The sequence below is a fragment of the Astatotilapia calliptera genome, chromosome 5 (genome assembly GCF_964374335.1).
Source record: "Astatotilapia calliptera chromosome 5, fAstCal68.1, whole genome shotgun sequence".
NCBI classification, from domain to species: Eukaryota; Metazoa; Chordata; class Actinopteri; order Cichliformes; family Cichlidae; genus Astatotilapia; species Astatotilapia calliptera.
The window spans coordinates 29,911,440-29,929,372 of NC_137426.1; the positions used below are offsets into that span (position 1 = coordinate 29,911,440).

General features: G+C 40.6%; 1 protein-coding gene across 4 annotated transcripts in view; it reads right to left on the reverse strand.

Moving 5' to 3' along the window:
* cdh4 (cadherin 4, type 1, R-cadherin (retinal)) overlaps positions 1-17,933 on the reverse strand; it is a 226,758-nt gene that overhangs the window by 138,399 nt on the left and 70,426 nt on the right. For 3 of the 4 annotated variants that reach the window (XR_013909314.1, XM_026168752.2, XM_080302057.1), the window contains exon 3: positions 3,049-3,072. The exons of the other annotated variant lie outside the window; for it this stretch is intronic. Coding sequence is in view for 2 of the 3 variants with exons in the window: in XM_026168752.2 (XP_026024537.2) it covers positions 3,049-3,072 (24 nt within the window). In the remaining variant the exon portion in view is untranslated. The remainder of the gene's footprint in view (positions 1-3,048; positions 3,073-17,933) is intronic. 4 annotated transcript variants of the gene reach the window in all.

Sequence of the window (17,933 nt, forward strand, 5' to 3'; positions counted from 1 at the left end):
CTTTGAGCAAGTGTCAACTTCCTTTTTATAGATATAAAAATATGGAAATGTACTGATGCATGATCTGAATTATAATATCTCTGACTGTTTGAGGCAAAATTTCCCATATTCAAAATTTTTCAGAGGCAAAATTCCCCTTATTGAATATTTGTTTCATCCCCCCATCATACGCTGCTACTCCCTTTATTCTAATGCACAATACTGTCACTTTCTAGAATCGCCTGCACTGATAGTTAAGTTTTTTATTTATTATAGAGTTATTTGATACTATGTCTTGCACTATCCTACTACTGTATATTACTATTCTTATTGCATATATTATATATCTTAATCATCTGTTCCTCTGTCTCTCCTGCTGCTTTGAGCATGTACATGACAAAAGAATTTTCCTCGGGATAAATAAAGTTATTCTTATTCAAATTGAATCGAATCGATTGTGAATCGGAACTGAATCGATTCTAGAAATCAGTGACGATACCCAGCCCTAACAGGTAACCAGGGAAATCTGCTAGCAAGCAATAGTAGTCACAAGGAGGTTTTTGGTGCAGCACTGTTTTGCTATCAGTTCAAGAGGTGACATCTTTAGTCTCCACTCTCCAAGTGTTTGTGGAATACACTTTTTTCCTTACCAACGGGTTAGCAGCTTACGGATGGGTCTTTAGGCCAATGTCACTGATGTCTAATGTCTGATTTTGTAAACTGGATGATCTGCAGAGACCAAGAATAAAAATATAGAGTTTTTAAATTAACAAGAAACTTTTTTGCAGAAAACATGGGTTGAAAGGCAGCCTGGCTCTGTCCCATGGGAAAAGAAATCCACTAATCAGCAAAGTTAAAGTCCACATATTCAGTTATATCTGGATTTTGTTTTGATCCTTTAACAAAACAGGGAAAATAATACGTTGCTTTCTGTTTAAAAAGACAATCAAGTCTTCTCAATTTAAATTTAATTTGAACTCCTTAGAAAAGAAAAACATTGATTTCTTAAGGCGAACAGGGAAATATAGCCTTGTGTATTTGGCCAAGAAAAACAGATTCACGTAATATTTTTAATCCTGATACACACACACACACACACACACACACACACACACACACACACACACACACACACACACACACACACACACACACACACACCTAAAAGAAATTACTTGAAAGTTCCAGATTAATATATATTCTAACCTTATACAAATGTATCTTGCTCTGGACATGACAGAGTTAAGGTGGCTTCTAGTGCAGTTTATTGGGATGAACAATTTGCACGGCTGGCAGAAAAACCATTATCAATCTGGAGATTATAGATAAAGGTACTAAAACCAGCCGAGCACAGCGTTTTCTTTTATCACAATTACACCTTGCCCTCCCGCCTCAGGTACAGCCAATTAAGTTAGAAGAGGATGTGCGAGCAGGCACTTGATGTTGAGGAGGCCTATCAGATGACTAAAAACATGCCCCACCCCTGCTAGCGACACAGGGCGAGATTGCTAAGCACAGGTAGGCACAAGGATGGAGCTCAAGTATGACTTTGCACCGCAGTTGCATGTTATGTGTTTGTGTTCATCCAAAATTACACCTATATGAAAACCACAAGTGAATGGTTTGAATGATGTATTCTTTCCTGAGTGATAAGCAATCTGCTGGCTGGCTTTCTGCTGACTGCACTTCATAAAGGTTCCAAGGGCACACAGACCTTGCCTTAAGACTGCTTCCTCTCTCTCAGCTGCTTTGGAATCCATTCATTACTTCCCTTTTACTTATTATTTTTGGGGGTGTTTCATTGTGAACTATCATTCACATTATGCGTCCACTCAGCAGTACAGAAAAGAAAAGTGTTGGTGCAGAAGAGGAAAGAACCTGTGCGTTTGTTTTAATGTAAAAGCGGCAGGGCGGTTAAGAGAGGCAGAGATGAGGTCAGCATCAAGGATTACGCTCAGAACGAATACAAATCTTTACCCATTGTGACTTCTTATTCCCCGCTCTTTGTTCAGGCCTAACTGGATTGGGGGAAGAAGAAAAACAAAACAAAAAAAAGCACCGCACGGTTGCTAGCTTGGCAATGAAAAATTGATCACACAATCTTCTCTGTGCTTCATATCATCGTCTCCTCCACCAGCAAATAGAGGTTAACCAGGCACACAAAAATAAACCTTAAGTGCTTGATCAAAACCACAACTTTGCAAGTTCTCTTCCCTCCTGCCACTTTGATGTTTCAAAGACCAGACACAGTAGTTGTATCTATATCGCGTGATGTCACTGCACGGCTTTGGCTCAACATTTTCAAGTTATAAACGATACGCTGGAGAGCAAATGCGACATGATGACTTCTTGTATTAGCGCTGTACTCACACATGTACAGCGGGAACATCTAATGAGCATAGAAAGCAATGTTAGAGAAGACAAGTGGCCGACACAGGTGACCCAAAACTGGATATAATGCCAGAAAGCGCACACACACACACACACACACACACACACACACACACACACACACACTTATATGAAATATAAACAAAGCTAGTACTGCAGATAGACTCAGACATTCAGCCGATTTGATAAAGAGGCGAGACATTTTACAGGAAGACATTAATAATGGCACAGCGGGGACTTCTATCCACTTCTATTTCACCTACATGGAGATGAGTTCCACTATAGCTGGAAGGACGCAAAGTAAAAAAGATGCTCCTTATTGAGCACTATTGGAGTCAAAAGGGGGTAAATTGACTAAGTAGGTCGAGGCAAAATGCATGCAGGGAAAATATGCAAAATTCAAAGTGTGATAGGCCACATGGGTCTGAGGATGCTGCTTTCATAATTGCTTTCTCTTGATGTTTCTCTCCTCGTTTCAACATTTGCTGTGACATGCAATGTGATGGAGAATAGCTTCCCAGTGATGCAAATGATGTTTATGGCTCGTCGCTCCCCCACTGAGACTAAAATCTGAGAATGGTTCCTTCCACATTAACGCAAACAGCCACTGCTCTGTCGCTGGCGGAGTCCATGCACAGATGGCTCAAAATCACGGGAGCGTGCGGCTGCAGTACTTACCACGTTCACTGGACAGGGTGGTATCTGTCAGCGAGAGAGAAAGAGAGGGAAGAAAAAGGACATGGGGAAAAGAGAGAGGAGACGATGATTAGAACATAATAGGTTTCAGTAAAAGTGGCATTGCAAAGTCACCGTTAAACAAGAGAACAAAACAGATCAATTTCTCAGGATTAATGGAAAGTCACAGGCAATAGCCGGACAGTGACATATACAGAACGTAAGGCTACTATTGGAGAAAATTTGCTGTCACAACTGCGTAGTCTCTCACATTTGTCTCTGTCTATTATCCAGGCGGCACCATTTACCCAGAATACAGTTTGTTTTCTTTCTTATACCTCTTGTCATTGCCTCAAGCAGTGGGATTCATCACTATCTTCAAATGCTTGTTGTGATGTTTATGTTGTTCTTGTGTTCACTCAATGAAACACGGGGAAATTACAGAACACTGAATATTCACATTACACACATTTACGCAATGTCATTGTGGGCAATGTTTATTCAGACGCTGGCACCTGGTGACAGATAGACTAGAAACAGCCATGGAGTCTCCCGTTGTTTTTCCTCACAGTTGTCTCCCCTCCTGGTGTCCTCAAGCGGGGTTTCTTAGTGAGATTTGATCGCCAAAGCTCAAATTTGCATTCCTGGCTTACAATTTTAATTTGGAGAGCCTTAAAGTTGAATATTCTGAGATACAACTGGTTACTTCATTCCAGCTTTAAGGACATCTCACACACAATGACTAATATTATCTATCTGTACAAAGAATAAAAAGAAAGAAACAAGAATGGGAGAATAGTAAAAGTTGCAGCTTTTGGAAAGACAAGGCGCAACTTTTACAGCAACCTTCATTAACCATTCATCAACCCGTTAGAGAATACATATTTTTCCCTCAATCAAAAATGCACGGACCAGCCTAAAGGCCTTTATTACAAAAGCCTAAGGTAGATCTATGTTGTCACATCTCCCTAAAGGATCATTTGAAATCAAATGTGAACCTCCCCCAGTGCAAAAAACAAAAATGCCCAGACAACATACTTCCTATAATGATGGCGCCATATTAAACAGTAGGACACAACATACGGTACAGGGCTCACATCCTAAATGTAATCACCTCTTGAAACCTGCCAGGATGCATTTTTCACACTTAGTCTAAACCAGCTGTTGAATGCAGCTGTTATTTAATGTCTTCCAAAGTACAATTTATTGCAATTTGTTCCCATTTTTAACATGAAACCTTGAAATGATGTACAAAGCTGTAATGTATACAGCTTAAGCATATGAGATAAAATATTTTCTTCTGGTCCTTCACTCCATTAGTAATTTACAAGGAATGAGGTCTGGAAAGTATGAGAGCCTATAGGTTTGTTCAACTGCTGAATATACTTGGAGCTGTTCGGCAGTAGTGTGTCTGCTAAATTATTAAAACACGAAACACACTGATGAAGTTACAATTTCTCGTGTGTGTGTGTTTGTTTTTTTTAAATGTATGTATTTTTGTGTGTTTTCAGTGAGACTGTAACACTAGCATGTTAGCTTTGGTTTTGCTTCATATGATCACAATACACAGATGCCAATGGGCTATGCTTTCTTCCTCTTTCACATCTCTCCATAAATCCATTCAAGTCCATCTAAAATCTCTGCAACTTTTTGACATGTTTACAAAAAAAGAAAAAAAAAAGCCACATCAATATCTAAATGAGAGCTTTGCTTGTAGACGCTCTGACTGTCTCCATTCCCTTTCTCCATGTATAAAGGCACCCTACTCCATCCCAACAGAACTTCGCTTCGCACATGTTCAATTATTCATCTCCCTCTGTCAAGAATTCAGCCTTGCTAGCACTTGCCAGTATCCCCCACAAATTGGCAGGCAGTCTCATATTTGGCATATGGTGCAGAGCAGTGCTGCTTTTCCTTCCGTCTTCAGTTGGCCTGCTAGCACTCCCTAGGAGCAGAGTAATACACACTGGCGTACACACACGTGTACAGTCACAATGATGCACCGTGTCTGTCAGTTTTGTGAGACAACCTGCCCCACTGTGCTGTTGGGGATTTGCCCACAACGTCTTTGCAACAGGTTTCAAGGTTTTCAGCAAAAGTACAACGGCAGCGATTTCTTCCTGGAGACTTCAACATGCATTCCATTCGCGGCTCCGCAAAACTACACAACTGTTCTCACTCGATCGCTTTACAGACTGAAGCTGAGAACGCCAGATTGCTGAGATCGCCAAACTGTGCATTTCAATAACGCAACAGTTAATTGTTGGTCGGGAAGATGTTAATCAACCATGTTTGCAACAAGTTTTCCCTGAGAAGAGTATCATAGCCGGGCAGATTAGCTCAAAACACTTGGCAGAATTGAATACTTAGGTGTGTTTTGTGTGGGACTTTTCCAACAACGGCTCAGTATCTCACAGTGCAAAACAATCATTCTGGCTGAATTCCAGAATAAGTTTCTGTAATGTCACCGTGCTTGGAGAGAACAGAGCTTCTCTTTTAACTAACACCTGCGCCTATTCTATCAAGAAAAAAAATACGCATGCGCATTATTAGTAAGATTTCAACAGTACTTTACAACCTGCTTAGATTGTGCATCTACTGTAACTGGTTATGTGCACACTACCTTGTATACTAGCACCATGTTATTCACAGCAAAATGAAAACTATATACGAGTTTTACCTTGTGTGATTGCGACAGATCGAATCATGTTGTCTTCTTTTGTCACTTGCTAGCAATTAAATATAGACCATCTTAATAGAAAATATAAAGTAATTTGTAGTATGGACTGAAAAATACAGTCACGTTCACAATCTAAAATAAGTTCTTTGTTTTTCTTATCTCCAATAGCTTGAACGTACACTGCCTGAAGGCTGTGTCTAGCTAAGCTGATGCGCCAAATGTTGTGACAATAATTTAGACATGCCAGCATGGTTTTAAATTTTTTGTCCTTTGTTAAATGCCAGTAGTTAGGCACTGACTAAATGGTAAATAAATACCAGGAAAAGACTATTTTTCTACCAGGGCTCTTTTTTGATTTCAAAAACAGAAATGCAGCAGCAGCACGGTGCATATGCGTTCGTTCACAGTGACGATCTTGTGCTGTGTCACATTTGCCCTCCAGCAAATAAATTCAAATGTGTCACTAACACATTGCTCTGCCTGTATTCTTTTCTGCGTTTCTACGGGGTTTTTTGTGTGTTTTTTTTTTTAAACTTATGCAACACATTTGACCTAGCTCTTTATGAATCTCACTGTGGCTGTGAAAAGAATTCATCAAAGCAAGCGATAATGCAAACTCCCACATATTACAAAAATTCACCCAAAAGGTCGGAGTTACACATTCCCTTTATCAGCGACATAAAGAAAACATTTTGAAGCCGCACAAAAAAAAAAAAAAAAAAAATCTAATTACACTGGCATTGCCTGTTTGATAACCTCTCCGCACTAGTCTGCAAAAGTCTTGTTTTTAAGGTTAGCATGTGTGATGCTTTTTCTGTGGAAAAAATGGCTTTAATTCTCAGGTACACTGATCAGTCTAAAAGAATGACGACGACAGGTTAATTACCTTTTATGTTTAGAGTTACAAATAGCACGGCTGTAAGCCTTAAAGATGCAACGACATACTTAAAGGCAGTCATCGGGTTCACAGCATCTCAATGTGTCAAATCACACACACACGCATACCCAGACACCTTCTATATGACTGACTGTGAATGGATGCAAGCATAACTGTTTGCATGCAGATGCATCCTTATGCCAAATCTTCTTGTTGCAGTGGTGATGACTAATAACCGGAGAGCAATTGCAGCTAATAAATAATACATTTAAGAGTCTAATCAAATTCAACAAATGAATATGTCTAGAAAACTATTAATCAGAGTGCAAACGTGTATTTACAAATATAACACTGGCACAAACAATCAATTATTCATAAAGTGAATGCTGCATAAGTGGGCTTCTTCCCGGGTGAGATGCTGCCATAATTGGAGTGGGACTACAGGAGTGCTGGATGTGTGCGCGCGTCTTTATGTGTGTACATGCGGGAGCATGTGTGCTAATGTGTATCAGCAAGTTAACACACAAACACACACTCAAACACTTCTCCCCATGCGCCAAAGTTCCCCCAAACACGACAAGAGCAGGCAGAGTCGGCTCATTAATGCCTAATGAGTTGTCTGATTAGTGCTGAATATAAAAGCCTTATTGTCAAGCACTGTATGTTTATTTTGATTAATTATTGTACTGAAGTGACTGAATGGAAGCATAACGACATGGAGCATTAACATTTTGTGGTAAGAGGGCCTTTGTGGAGACTGTAGCTGTATTTTCAACTCTCAGTGCAGCGCATAAAGCATTGCTACCACCTAAAGAGGTTTTATTGTAAACTAACAGATATACAGGGTTATATTACATTCACTACAATTCACCATTAAACTCCTGCCAGCAGATACTTATCCCCGGTAATGGCCAGCAGCTTGTCTCCACACAGGTGGTTACACAAGAAAGGGTAAGTCTTCGTACGTGTTTGTTTGTGATTCTTCTCTCGTTTGTTCTCAAAATAATGAGAAAATGTTCATAATAAATCAACGCGGATTTAGAGAAGCTGTGCAAAACTCTTGCTTCGCTGGATGTGTGTGGCTGTTGACAGAGATTAGTATTAAAGTATCCTTGACAGCCAAGGGTATTGTAAGCAGCACCAATCAATAATTTCAACTAGGAATCAAATGAGTATGTGTAATAGTCAAGGAGTCCTTTATAGCAACCAGCACACAGGGAATCATTACCTGACTCTGCTCTGTCCCTTAATAGTCTCGCATCTGGCTGTATGCCCTCCAACGTTCTTGCTTTGATGCACTGTCGCCACACTTGAGCATAATTTCGGCAGCTGTCTTCGGCAAAACTGCTGTAATAATGGGGCTACCCGCCTAATACACAGACAAGGAAAGTTAGCTAATAGGAAACACTTGATGATATCAAACAAATGCTAATGTGGGTCTGTCTGTTGAACACGTAAGCGACCATTTGCTAACATGTTTGCTCTATCAGCTTTTCAGGTCATAATGCCAGGGTTTAAAGACTGAAGCACTTTTGGCAAACTTCTTGTAGAGCAAAAAGGACTTACAGGATTATCATATAATGTATCTTTGGGTTTTTGTGGCTTGTTGATTACTATTGCTTTGAGAAGTGATTCATGTTCAAGCTCAGTTTTATTTGTAGTCTTTTGCTTCAGATGGCGTTAGCTCTCTTCCATTGTGTCCAAGTCTCATTTTTGTTGTGTCCATCAGTCTGGTGTTCCCCCCCCCACAACAACTGATTATTTTATTTATCTTTGAAGGTAGGAAACGTCAGGGTGGGCACGGTCAAAGCAACAAACAAAACATTCTAGAAACATCCTAGAAAGGAAACACAGCTAACTCCATACCAATAGCTTTACTGTTGGTATAGCTATCTGTATTTTTGTCTTTCTTGTTCCACTGTTTAGTTTTGTCAAGTTAATCTTGTCTCCCTATTCAGTTGTGTTTCTCTTCCTGTTTTACTTTGGTGATTGTCTTGTGTTTAGTACAACTTCCTCTCGAGTCTTTATATTTGTTTCCCTCAGCTGTGTTCCCACCTGTTTCCTCTCTACTTGTTACATTGTATTACTTTGTCACATATTCCCTCTGGGTTGTCTGTTTCCTTGTTCCATGTTTCCCCAGAGATTCCAAGTTTTTGAATTGTTTACTCCTGATCAGCTACCTTTCGTACAGTTCAGCATTAAAGCTGCCCTTTAAGTTTATGTTCTGTCTCCCCCAGGCCTGAATTTGAATCCTGCCACACAACCATAGTTTGACAATATCATGTCGTCCATGATTTTTACGTGAATTTTTATGTGAAATTGAAGTGTCATCTTGTCATATCAATGATACAGCGATGCTTCACATCTAGCTCCCCTACTGCACAACAATAAGGCAAGCCCTGGCATGTCTGAGAGTGAGAGCCACATTTCAGCCTACAATAATGTTTTCATAAAAAGTAAGCTACTCCAACAACCTCTAACACAAACACAATACTTTGTAAAATATGCAAGAAAATTATTCCCACTAGAGATGAAAACAGCAAACTCGTTTCACCAATTGAAGCAAAAATGCACCATCAAGCACAACCAGGCTCACTGAGCATCGCTGGCTACACTCCATATGAACAGAAAAGCAAACGGTGGATTGAAATAACTGATGTGGTTACATGGTGGAAAGGAAGTAGTTGAAGCAACTTGTTAAAATACTTAACCCAAGACACACTATGCCCCACTCTATCGTTTAATAGTTGACGTATTTGCCCCGTATACAAATTCCCTTTGGATCGAGAATGGGTGAAGACATAGATAAGCTATGACAGTCAACCTTTGTTGGTTAGGTTTGTAAACCTTTCTTTAATGAAAGTAGTGCAACGGGCAGTTAAATTAACAAATTGAATAAAATGTTTAATTCTTCACCTGTAAATTTTACTTATAGAAGTCTTTATACAACTATAAGTTTTATAAAATTATACTTTTATAAAACTTGTAATGAAAAGGCAAGAAATGCTCAAATTTAAAATAGAGGTGACAACTGTAACAAAAGAAAATCTCGTTTTTGAAGGTGTAAGTGTGTGTAACGAGACATGACTCCCTGTGGTTTATCAAAAAAAAAACACAAATGCTGATATTTCAGCCTGATGTCACAGATTAGCAGAATGTTAGCTGAGTGCTATTGTTTGTGAATCAAGCTTACGAAAGCTCTCGGGGCTTTGGTGACAACATGTGTTTTGCAGACTGGCAACAAATCTGTATGTATGGCTGCAGGAGATGGGATGATTAATAAGTCTGGAACAACCAAGAGTTACTTTTTCTCACCAGGTGTGACCGCACTCTTTCAGTTAAAATAAGAAAGAATGAATGTTAAGGATTAGTGTTGTTCACTTGCATTCAACAAATAGAACATAGAAAAAAAAAGGTTTTCAATTGAAGTAGTATTTTTTCTCTGTATTGGATCTAATGCAGCACTCCTAAGAACTATTTTCACTGATCCACTGACCACATCCAGATATAAAAATAAATGCATTAATCCCAAAATGTTATTAATGGTAGAAAATTTGTGTCTGCTTTTGAATAAGTCCTCTTTTCTCTCTCATGATCTGCCTCTTTCTCTTTCTGCTGCCCTCCTGTCCGTGAGCAGAATGCTATTGGTATTGTCAGAGGAGGGACTGTATTGCTTGGCCTGTTGCTCTGTACACATTTTAAATCAGAGAGGTAATGGGGCACTTCAGGAGACTGCTGTTTCACACACCCAACTGCCAATATACTGTAATCACTAAAGGCCCCTTTTCTTCAAAGATAACCATTGGTTACGTGCGCTGCACTCAAAACTACAAAGCTGCACTGGGGATACATTGACAATAACTTAGTGAACTGACAAGCACCAGGCCTGAGTGAGATCACAACCTGTAACACACATTACGCGTCATTGCTAACTAATGTATCTGCACTAATCTTTTCTACCACATCGTCTACAATAAAAAGCTCCAGAGAGACTGAGAGTATTTCTATAGAGATGCCAGAATCTAAGTGTGCCAAATCAGAAGTGCCTGTCACGAGCTCGACTACTACATTCCTCATCCTCATACCTCAAACATGGCAAAAGTTACGAATAATGAGGTGAGTGTATGTGCCATTAATCCATGCATGTGGAAAGCTTGGGTTTAGCATGCTCTGCTATTGACTCTGTACAGTATGATGTAAACGAGGGGTTGCACCGTAACCCAGGAGGTAAACAAATATGTATGTATGTCATGCAGTGATACTCCAGGAGTATCAGTATAAATATGGAACAAGAACTGAGTAAACAGTGTTACAATAAATAATTAAAAAAGATTTCATTAAAAAAAGTAACTGAAAAAGTAAAAAAAAAAAAGTACATCTGCAGTAGGAGTACTAACAAAATGAAACAAACATTCCTCCTTTACAAATGTTTAGCCTGTTTAGCCTTGGTGATATTTCCCACCTGGCCAGCAATCAACCTCAGAAGCCAGATGAGTCTTGTAGTGCAGAGTGCATGCATTAATGTATGCTGCGTGCTGTTACATCCTAAATATAAAATGGATCAGGTTTGTATCAAAGGTATTTGTACATTCTTCAGCTAACAATAAACCACTTTCCCCTGGAGGATAAATGCATTAAATGGGGTGACTCAACCTTAATGTTAATGCACTGCTAGCAGCCCATTAATTGCTCTAGCCCAGTGGGTGGTTTCATATCAGCATGTAAACATCTCCTGTGTGAGGACGTTTGGCATTTGTGGGTACACGCTGGCTTGCATTTATTTTTGACATCCAAACTGTTCATATTTGTCCAGTCAAAGCCAGCCATTTCAACTTCTGCCTGAAAATTAATCCAAATGAATATGCATGTCTGATGCTCACTCATACACACTGGGCTACGGTGAATCACATTGCGCTTTGCACGGTTTTCTCTATTTCCTCGGCAGATGCAGACACAGAGGCAAAAGAAGGGGGAGTGGGTGCAGGGGTCCCTACTGTGATGAACTGGTGCTGACACAGCCAGATGTTTAGTTAATATGCAGAGCCCCAATGTGGGATGATGGGAGGAGTTGACATGCGCTTCAGGGGCTTTAGGCAGCCAAGTGCTCTTCTGTAGCCGGCTTGTATCTCTGCTGGGAGAGTGTGTGTATGCTTATCACATACAATTTGCATTTAGCTGAGTGTGTGCATTTATGTATAGCTCTGTGTTTTAATGCAAACGTTTGGCAATTCGGAACACAATAATCACTCCACGTGTGCATGCATGCTTTCCCTTTTCACAGTGGCACACTGAGCATATGTCTGAAACAAAGTCTCTTGTCACAGCTTCCTCTCAGTGAACTGTGTCAGAGCTGGAGGGCAATTGACTGCGCTCACACAGAGGCGAGCAGAGCTCGCACACAAGCACACACTGCTGTCTGAGTGTTTCCACGAGCCCGCAGAGTCTGACGCTGCTGTTTGGTGGAAACCAATGGAAGAGCCGCAAACATAATGAAGTAAGAAGCAGCACTGAAGAAGCAATCAGCCACATTTTGTTGATGCCATCTAATTACCAATCATCGACATCAACAGCCTGTCATCATCATTACTGATTTTCATCAGCATCATCTTTGTTGCCATTTCCCTGAAGCCTCTACGGACCTCTTGTAGTAAGGACGGAGTCAGTGACACAATGACAAGCAACTGGGTGCAATGGCATTAAACGTGTTGTAAAATACACACACACACACTTGGAGCTGAAGAAGCAGGGAAGTGCAAAGACACTCTTTCTCCCTCTCATTTTCTCTGGCTCCACTCTATGTCTCACCGTCCTCCTCTATCGACACTAATCTAATTTCCAAGTAACCTGAATTAAATAAGCGGGTGTCATTAAGACCAGTGAAGGATGGCCGAGGGCCTGGGGAGATCAAGAGTTGGAGCTGGGGAGGATAAGAAGGTGCTTAGTTACACCTTGTAGATCCACAGAGTCTGTGAAGTTGATGAAAGGGTAAAAAAAGCAGATGCCGACAACCTTTCTGCTTTTCCCCCCTTACTTCTCCCTCCTTCCATTGTAATCACATGCTCTACATATTGGGAAATTAATATATTATTTAGATCCTCAACTGTTATGATGAGAGATAAGACAGAAATTACCCCTCGGCAGCAGCCGAGCAGTCTTTTTCCATTTTTTTTTAAGGTTATCACTTCTTCCCTGAAACCCCATTTAACCATTAAGCCAACACTGCTTTCCACTCACCAAGCAACCAACCCACCTCACATACCCATCATATCCTCTGCTTTCTATTGACAACTAGCAGCTGGCAAGCACTGTGAAGTATTTCACATCCACCTAGGACTCATCCTCGCAGTTATATCTGTCCAATGTGTGACTACTGGGACTACAGCTAAAGACTGCCATCAATCCCTTAGGTGTGTTTTTGATGATCCCCACATGGGAATACTTCACTGCTAGCGTTAGCTAACCTGCCGCACTATTTTAACAATCTCCCCTGGGTCTGTTAGAGCTCTATTACAAGTCTGCTGAAGGAGCTGCACAATACATTACGAGATGCGTGCCGACATGTACACACTGCTCTTTCAAAGTGCTGCTAGAGTGGATCTGAAACAGGTTGTTTGGCTTTGTCTCACAAGTATTTAGCAAAACAATAAGCACTGCAATGGACAGTTTAAAGAAGTGAGTCTGTGAGTTCAGCCTCTTTATGGCTGTAAAGAATCTTTGCTCTTCAGAGAGAACAAAATGTGCAAGTTGTTTACTGCAAGGAGATAATGATTTAAGACATTTCTTATATTGGAATCCAGGGTCACTGCCAATTGTAACAGTGGGGCTGGCTTTGATTTTACAGTGTGAGTCATCAAGATATGGGCCCAGTTGTACTGTAGCAGGAACCACAACAAATGGTTGATTTTTAATTTAGTTTAATTGTGTTTAGTTTTATTGTGTGATGGCTGTGTGCAAGGTGTAGTGAAAAATGTTAGAGGTCTGTAGCTGGCATAAAAATAGCAGTCACGTTTGAAAACAACTCTGTCCTGACCAATAACTAGGCTCCTGATTCCAAGGATTTATCAGGCAGGATAAAGTCTTGAAGTTACCTACTAAGTGGAAACTTCCAAGAAAGGTGGTTGTGAGTACTTTGGCAGGTGTTCACAGAGATCAGCCACACTGAATCCCCCTGCTGCATTGTGCTGTTAAAAAAAAAAGTTCTGGCTTCCACAATACCTCAAAAGGTGTCCAGGGACAACCTTTAGAAGCAAGCACTAAAGGTTATTAGATGGGGCGTATAAGGACTGGACTGGTTTATCCAGCTCAACACACAGATTTGTCATTGCACCGAGATTTTGTTTAGTTTGGATTAAACACATTGCCCATCCTTTCACCATTACCATGAAAGGATGTGCATGGTTTAAAATGAGAACGACAAAGAAAACATGATTCATCAGACCAGCAGCCCTTGCTTCTGGTTCCAGTTCAGACAGCCGTGCCTGTAGCTAATTTAAGAAGTGGACACGGGTCAGCAAGGGCACAAAACTAGCTGGCAGGAATTTGGTCCCTTACACTGATGTTTGAAGGCACGTATTCTGACACGTTTTTGCATTAAGGCAACCTAAAGACTTTTAGTAATGTGTGACAGTTGCCAGAATTTCCTCCCAACATATAACATTAAGCCTTAGGCACTCATTTGCCTTTCACCAGTTTACTGGCTGTCCTTTGTTGGACTGTTTTTGAAAGGTACTAATCAGAGTATACTGAGAAAGTGTCTAGCCAACACAACTTGACTCTTGTCAAAGTCGCTCAGACAAAGTCACTCTATTCATATCTGCCCTGCTCTTATGACTGCCTGTTTATCCTGCTTTTAACACATCAGCTTCAAGAGCTGACTGCTCACACGTTGCCTAATACATTCAAAAAGTCTCAGGTACCTTACAAACGAGATAATAAATATTATTTACATTGCCCACTGATTTTATAAACTTTTGACTTGTAAGATATAGACTTGGGAGACTACCACAGCTGGTCTGTAAACTGGTCCATTAGAGGACTGGTGAGAGGATTTTGACAGGTGGAAGCTTTTTTTGAGAGAGAAAAAAAAACAGGTGGAAAGATTGTGAACTTGCACTAACCACTCTATTTCTCATCGACCTGTGTACTCTTGTAAAAAAATGGTCTCTAAACATCATGGCTTAATCACTGATACCGTTCATGATTTCTCAAATCTTGTTTTGTTGTAATGATCTAAAATACTTAAGTGTGTAACTGTAAAATGCTATTGAATAGAAAGAGTAATGAGTTTATTTCTGTAGTTCTCGAAAAGCATGGAAAAAATGAATGACCACAAAATTCTGAGCTTTTGCACTTAAAGGTTTCAAGCGGGTCTATAGTGACTTGCTTTAGGTACACCTCACTGTTTTTGGCTAGAGTTCAAGGAAAATGGTAGCATGCAGTTAACCCTGATAGAGTTGTGCGGGGGTGGGGAGGGGAATAAACTTGCTTCTGGAAAGTGAGACAGTGGGAAGGTCAACCAGAGCACTTAGATAAGTGAAAGCACTAAGTGGACAGAGAACTCATTTCAAACCCCTCTTGTAAAGGACTACGGTAGCACTTAAGGGTATTTGCTTTTTAGCACTTTCTGTGGCTTCCCCACCTGTCTCAAGTGTGTGTGTGTGTGTGTGTGTGTGTGTGTGTGTGTGTGTGTGTGCGTGCGTGCAGTTGCAGTGATGCTATATGGAACTCATTCGGATAACATCTTAACTGAATGTTTAAAGGACAAAGCTCTGAAAGACCCCATCACATGTACATTCTGATCCAGTCAAATATGAACATACCAACTTTTTACAAAAGAGAATAATCCTCAATCCTCTCCTTTCTCTTCCTCCATGACTGCATTATGTCCTGTAAATGTAAATGTAATGTTAGTGGCTTTCTTCTTCTGCTGTAGTGCGAGTATTAAGTTTGGGTACACAGCACTTAAGGCAGCTCTTGTTTTTATGGTATTTATGTTTTCAGCGTGTCCACATTCTGTCCAACTGAGTGAGATTTACAAGTTGATCCACCTCATCAGCTAACTTTTAATTTGCTTCGGTTCACTTTTCCCTTCATAGGTTTTTCCTCAGATTGGGTGAACGACATATTCAGCAGCCAACAGCAGGTCTGTGATGATTCTGTCCCACTGACATGTGATCACTCTTCTCATTTTTTCCCCTTTCTCTTTTGTTCTCAGAGTACCTGCTCCTTTATTTACCGCTCAGTGACTCAGGCGTGTTCCATATGTGCAGTATTTGCATTTTTATATGATTGCAATTGACTTGAAAAACAAACACAATAAAAGTACAATGCAATTATGCCCTCAACTAAAGCTCGCACAGGGGGCGGAAGGTTACATTTGTGCGTCAAGCTGTCATTTGTCTGCATTACCTCAGTGAGAGGTGCTTTTCAATAAAACCACCCTCTGTGGAGAGACGCAGGAAAGCAGTAAAATTCCATCATCTCCACAGTTTAGTCTTGTACACCGCCAATAAACAGCAATTTGATCGTTTCCAACACAACAGCAAAAACCAGTCCACTATTTTGCCACCACAGAAATACAGTTGTCATCATGCAGAGCAGAGTGACACTGCCATCCCCTCAGATAAATATCAAAAAGTCCGACTTTTTCTTTACAAATCTCTCTCACTGATGCACACCGTGTAGAACTGGTGCGCAATTATCCCACCCCTCTGAGAATTTTTTTGGGAAGATCTGACTTTTGCTTTTTTGTGTGTGTGTGTGCTTGGGAGGGACATCAAAGATAAAAAGCACCCAAGCGAATATGAGAAAAAGTTTGTCTGCTCCCATGTCTATTTACCTCTGCTGCTCTACATTTCAGAAATCATCGAGCAGACTGCAGCGCAGAGGCACTGCGGCGCTGCTTCAGTAGCCACAAGTGTGAAATCCTCTATTTATTCTTTAAAGTTTGAGCCATGCAAACTTTAATCATTTTGCTTTCTATGTCTGGGAATGAATTAGCAGTTGTGCAGGGCTGTGTAATTTTTCTTCAGCTTGCTTGCTAGTTGTACTCGCGCATTCGAGCATCAACGCAGGACAAACGAAGGGAGACAAACAACAGTTCCAGCCCATCTAATAACACAGGGGCTTATCAGCCGCCTCTGCCTCCCCTAATTTTCATCAGTTTTGACAAGCCCATTAAATGAATCTGGGACCAAAAATAAACATGTTTGTGTTGAGCTGAAGTGACAGGCAGTGATCACACCTCCCAATGTTGTAGAGATAGCTACAACAACTTTTAATTAAAAATGCGGCCCCCGTGCACAACAGCCTGGACATGATAAACAAGACATTTGCCTCCAGCACAGAAACTCGTGCAAGGATAGCAGGACAGAGTGTGATCCAACACGCAGCGCATCGCTGGTGCTGATCATTAACAAAGAAGCTGGAATATTGCGGTAGATTCATGGTGTGAGGGTTGGCAGGAAGCTTACAAAGCAACCCTTTTCTCTAATTCTGCTCTAACATCATTGAGTTTGATAATCCTACACCTTGAATGCGTTATCTGTAAAGGACTGAATTCACAATAATCGGGTTTTCTATCTTATGCTTCAACAGTGAGTAACTTCACATTCATCATCAATTATTAAAAGGCACAACTGTATCTTTTTTGCCACAATTGTGACATGTCATGTTTGAAGACTTTTAGTGTCTTATCTTAAACAGGCCCCATGGGAAACACTCTTCAAATTCAAACACAATGGACGAGCAGCCTTTAGAATCCTCGGGGGGACAGCCCCGGACAATACGGCTGCAGCAAAAGCAATGTCAGCACTCAGGTCCATTGATGGCCAACACCTATTTTTCTCAGGATGACATCTTTATCGGTGGGCATTGTCATCCGCAGGAAAAACACCCGCCTGTCAGCAGTACAAAAATCAGTTTCCATGACAACGCCGGTCTCCAAACTTCCAAGTCATTTCTGTCACGGAGGCTGACAGAAGGTGAGCTATCATTACTTTTTTTTTTTTTGCCTTCTCCATCTTGCTTGTGCTGCTTTTAGTTCGACTTATTTGCCTCCCGTTGAGTTGTCTTGTAGTATTACTGCCCCTATCACTCTTCTCAAGCTCTTTCTCCGCCTCTCTCTCATTTTCCTTTCTTTGATACCTATTTATTTCCCAAAGCCGCACCCCTGGGTTCAGATGGGAAACATAAGAGAAGAGATAAAGAGACTGAAATCCAGTTTACTGCAAGTTAAGTTTCTATTTTTCCAAAGGCATGAAGCAGGATCACGACTTTAGATTTTGCCTCTGTGTTCGCGCAGTCTGTAATGAATACAGTAGTTGTTATGCA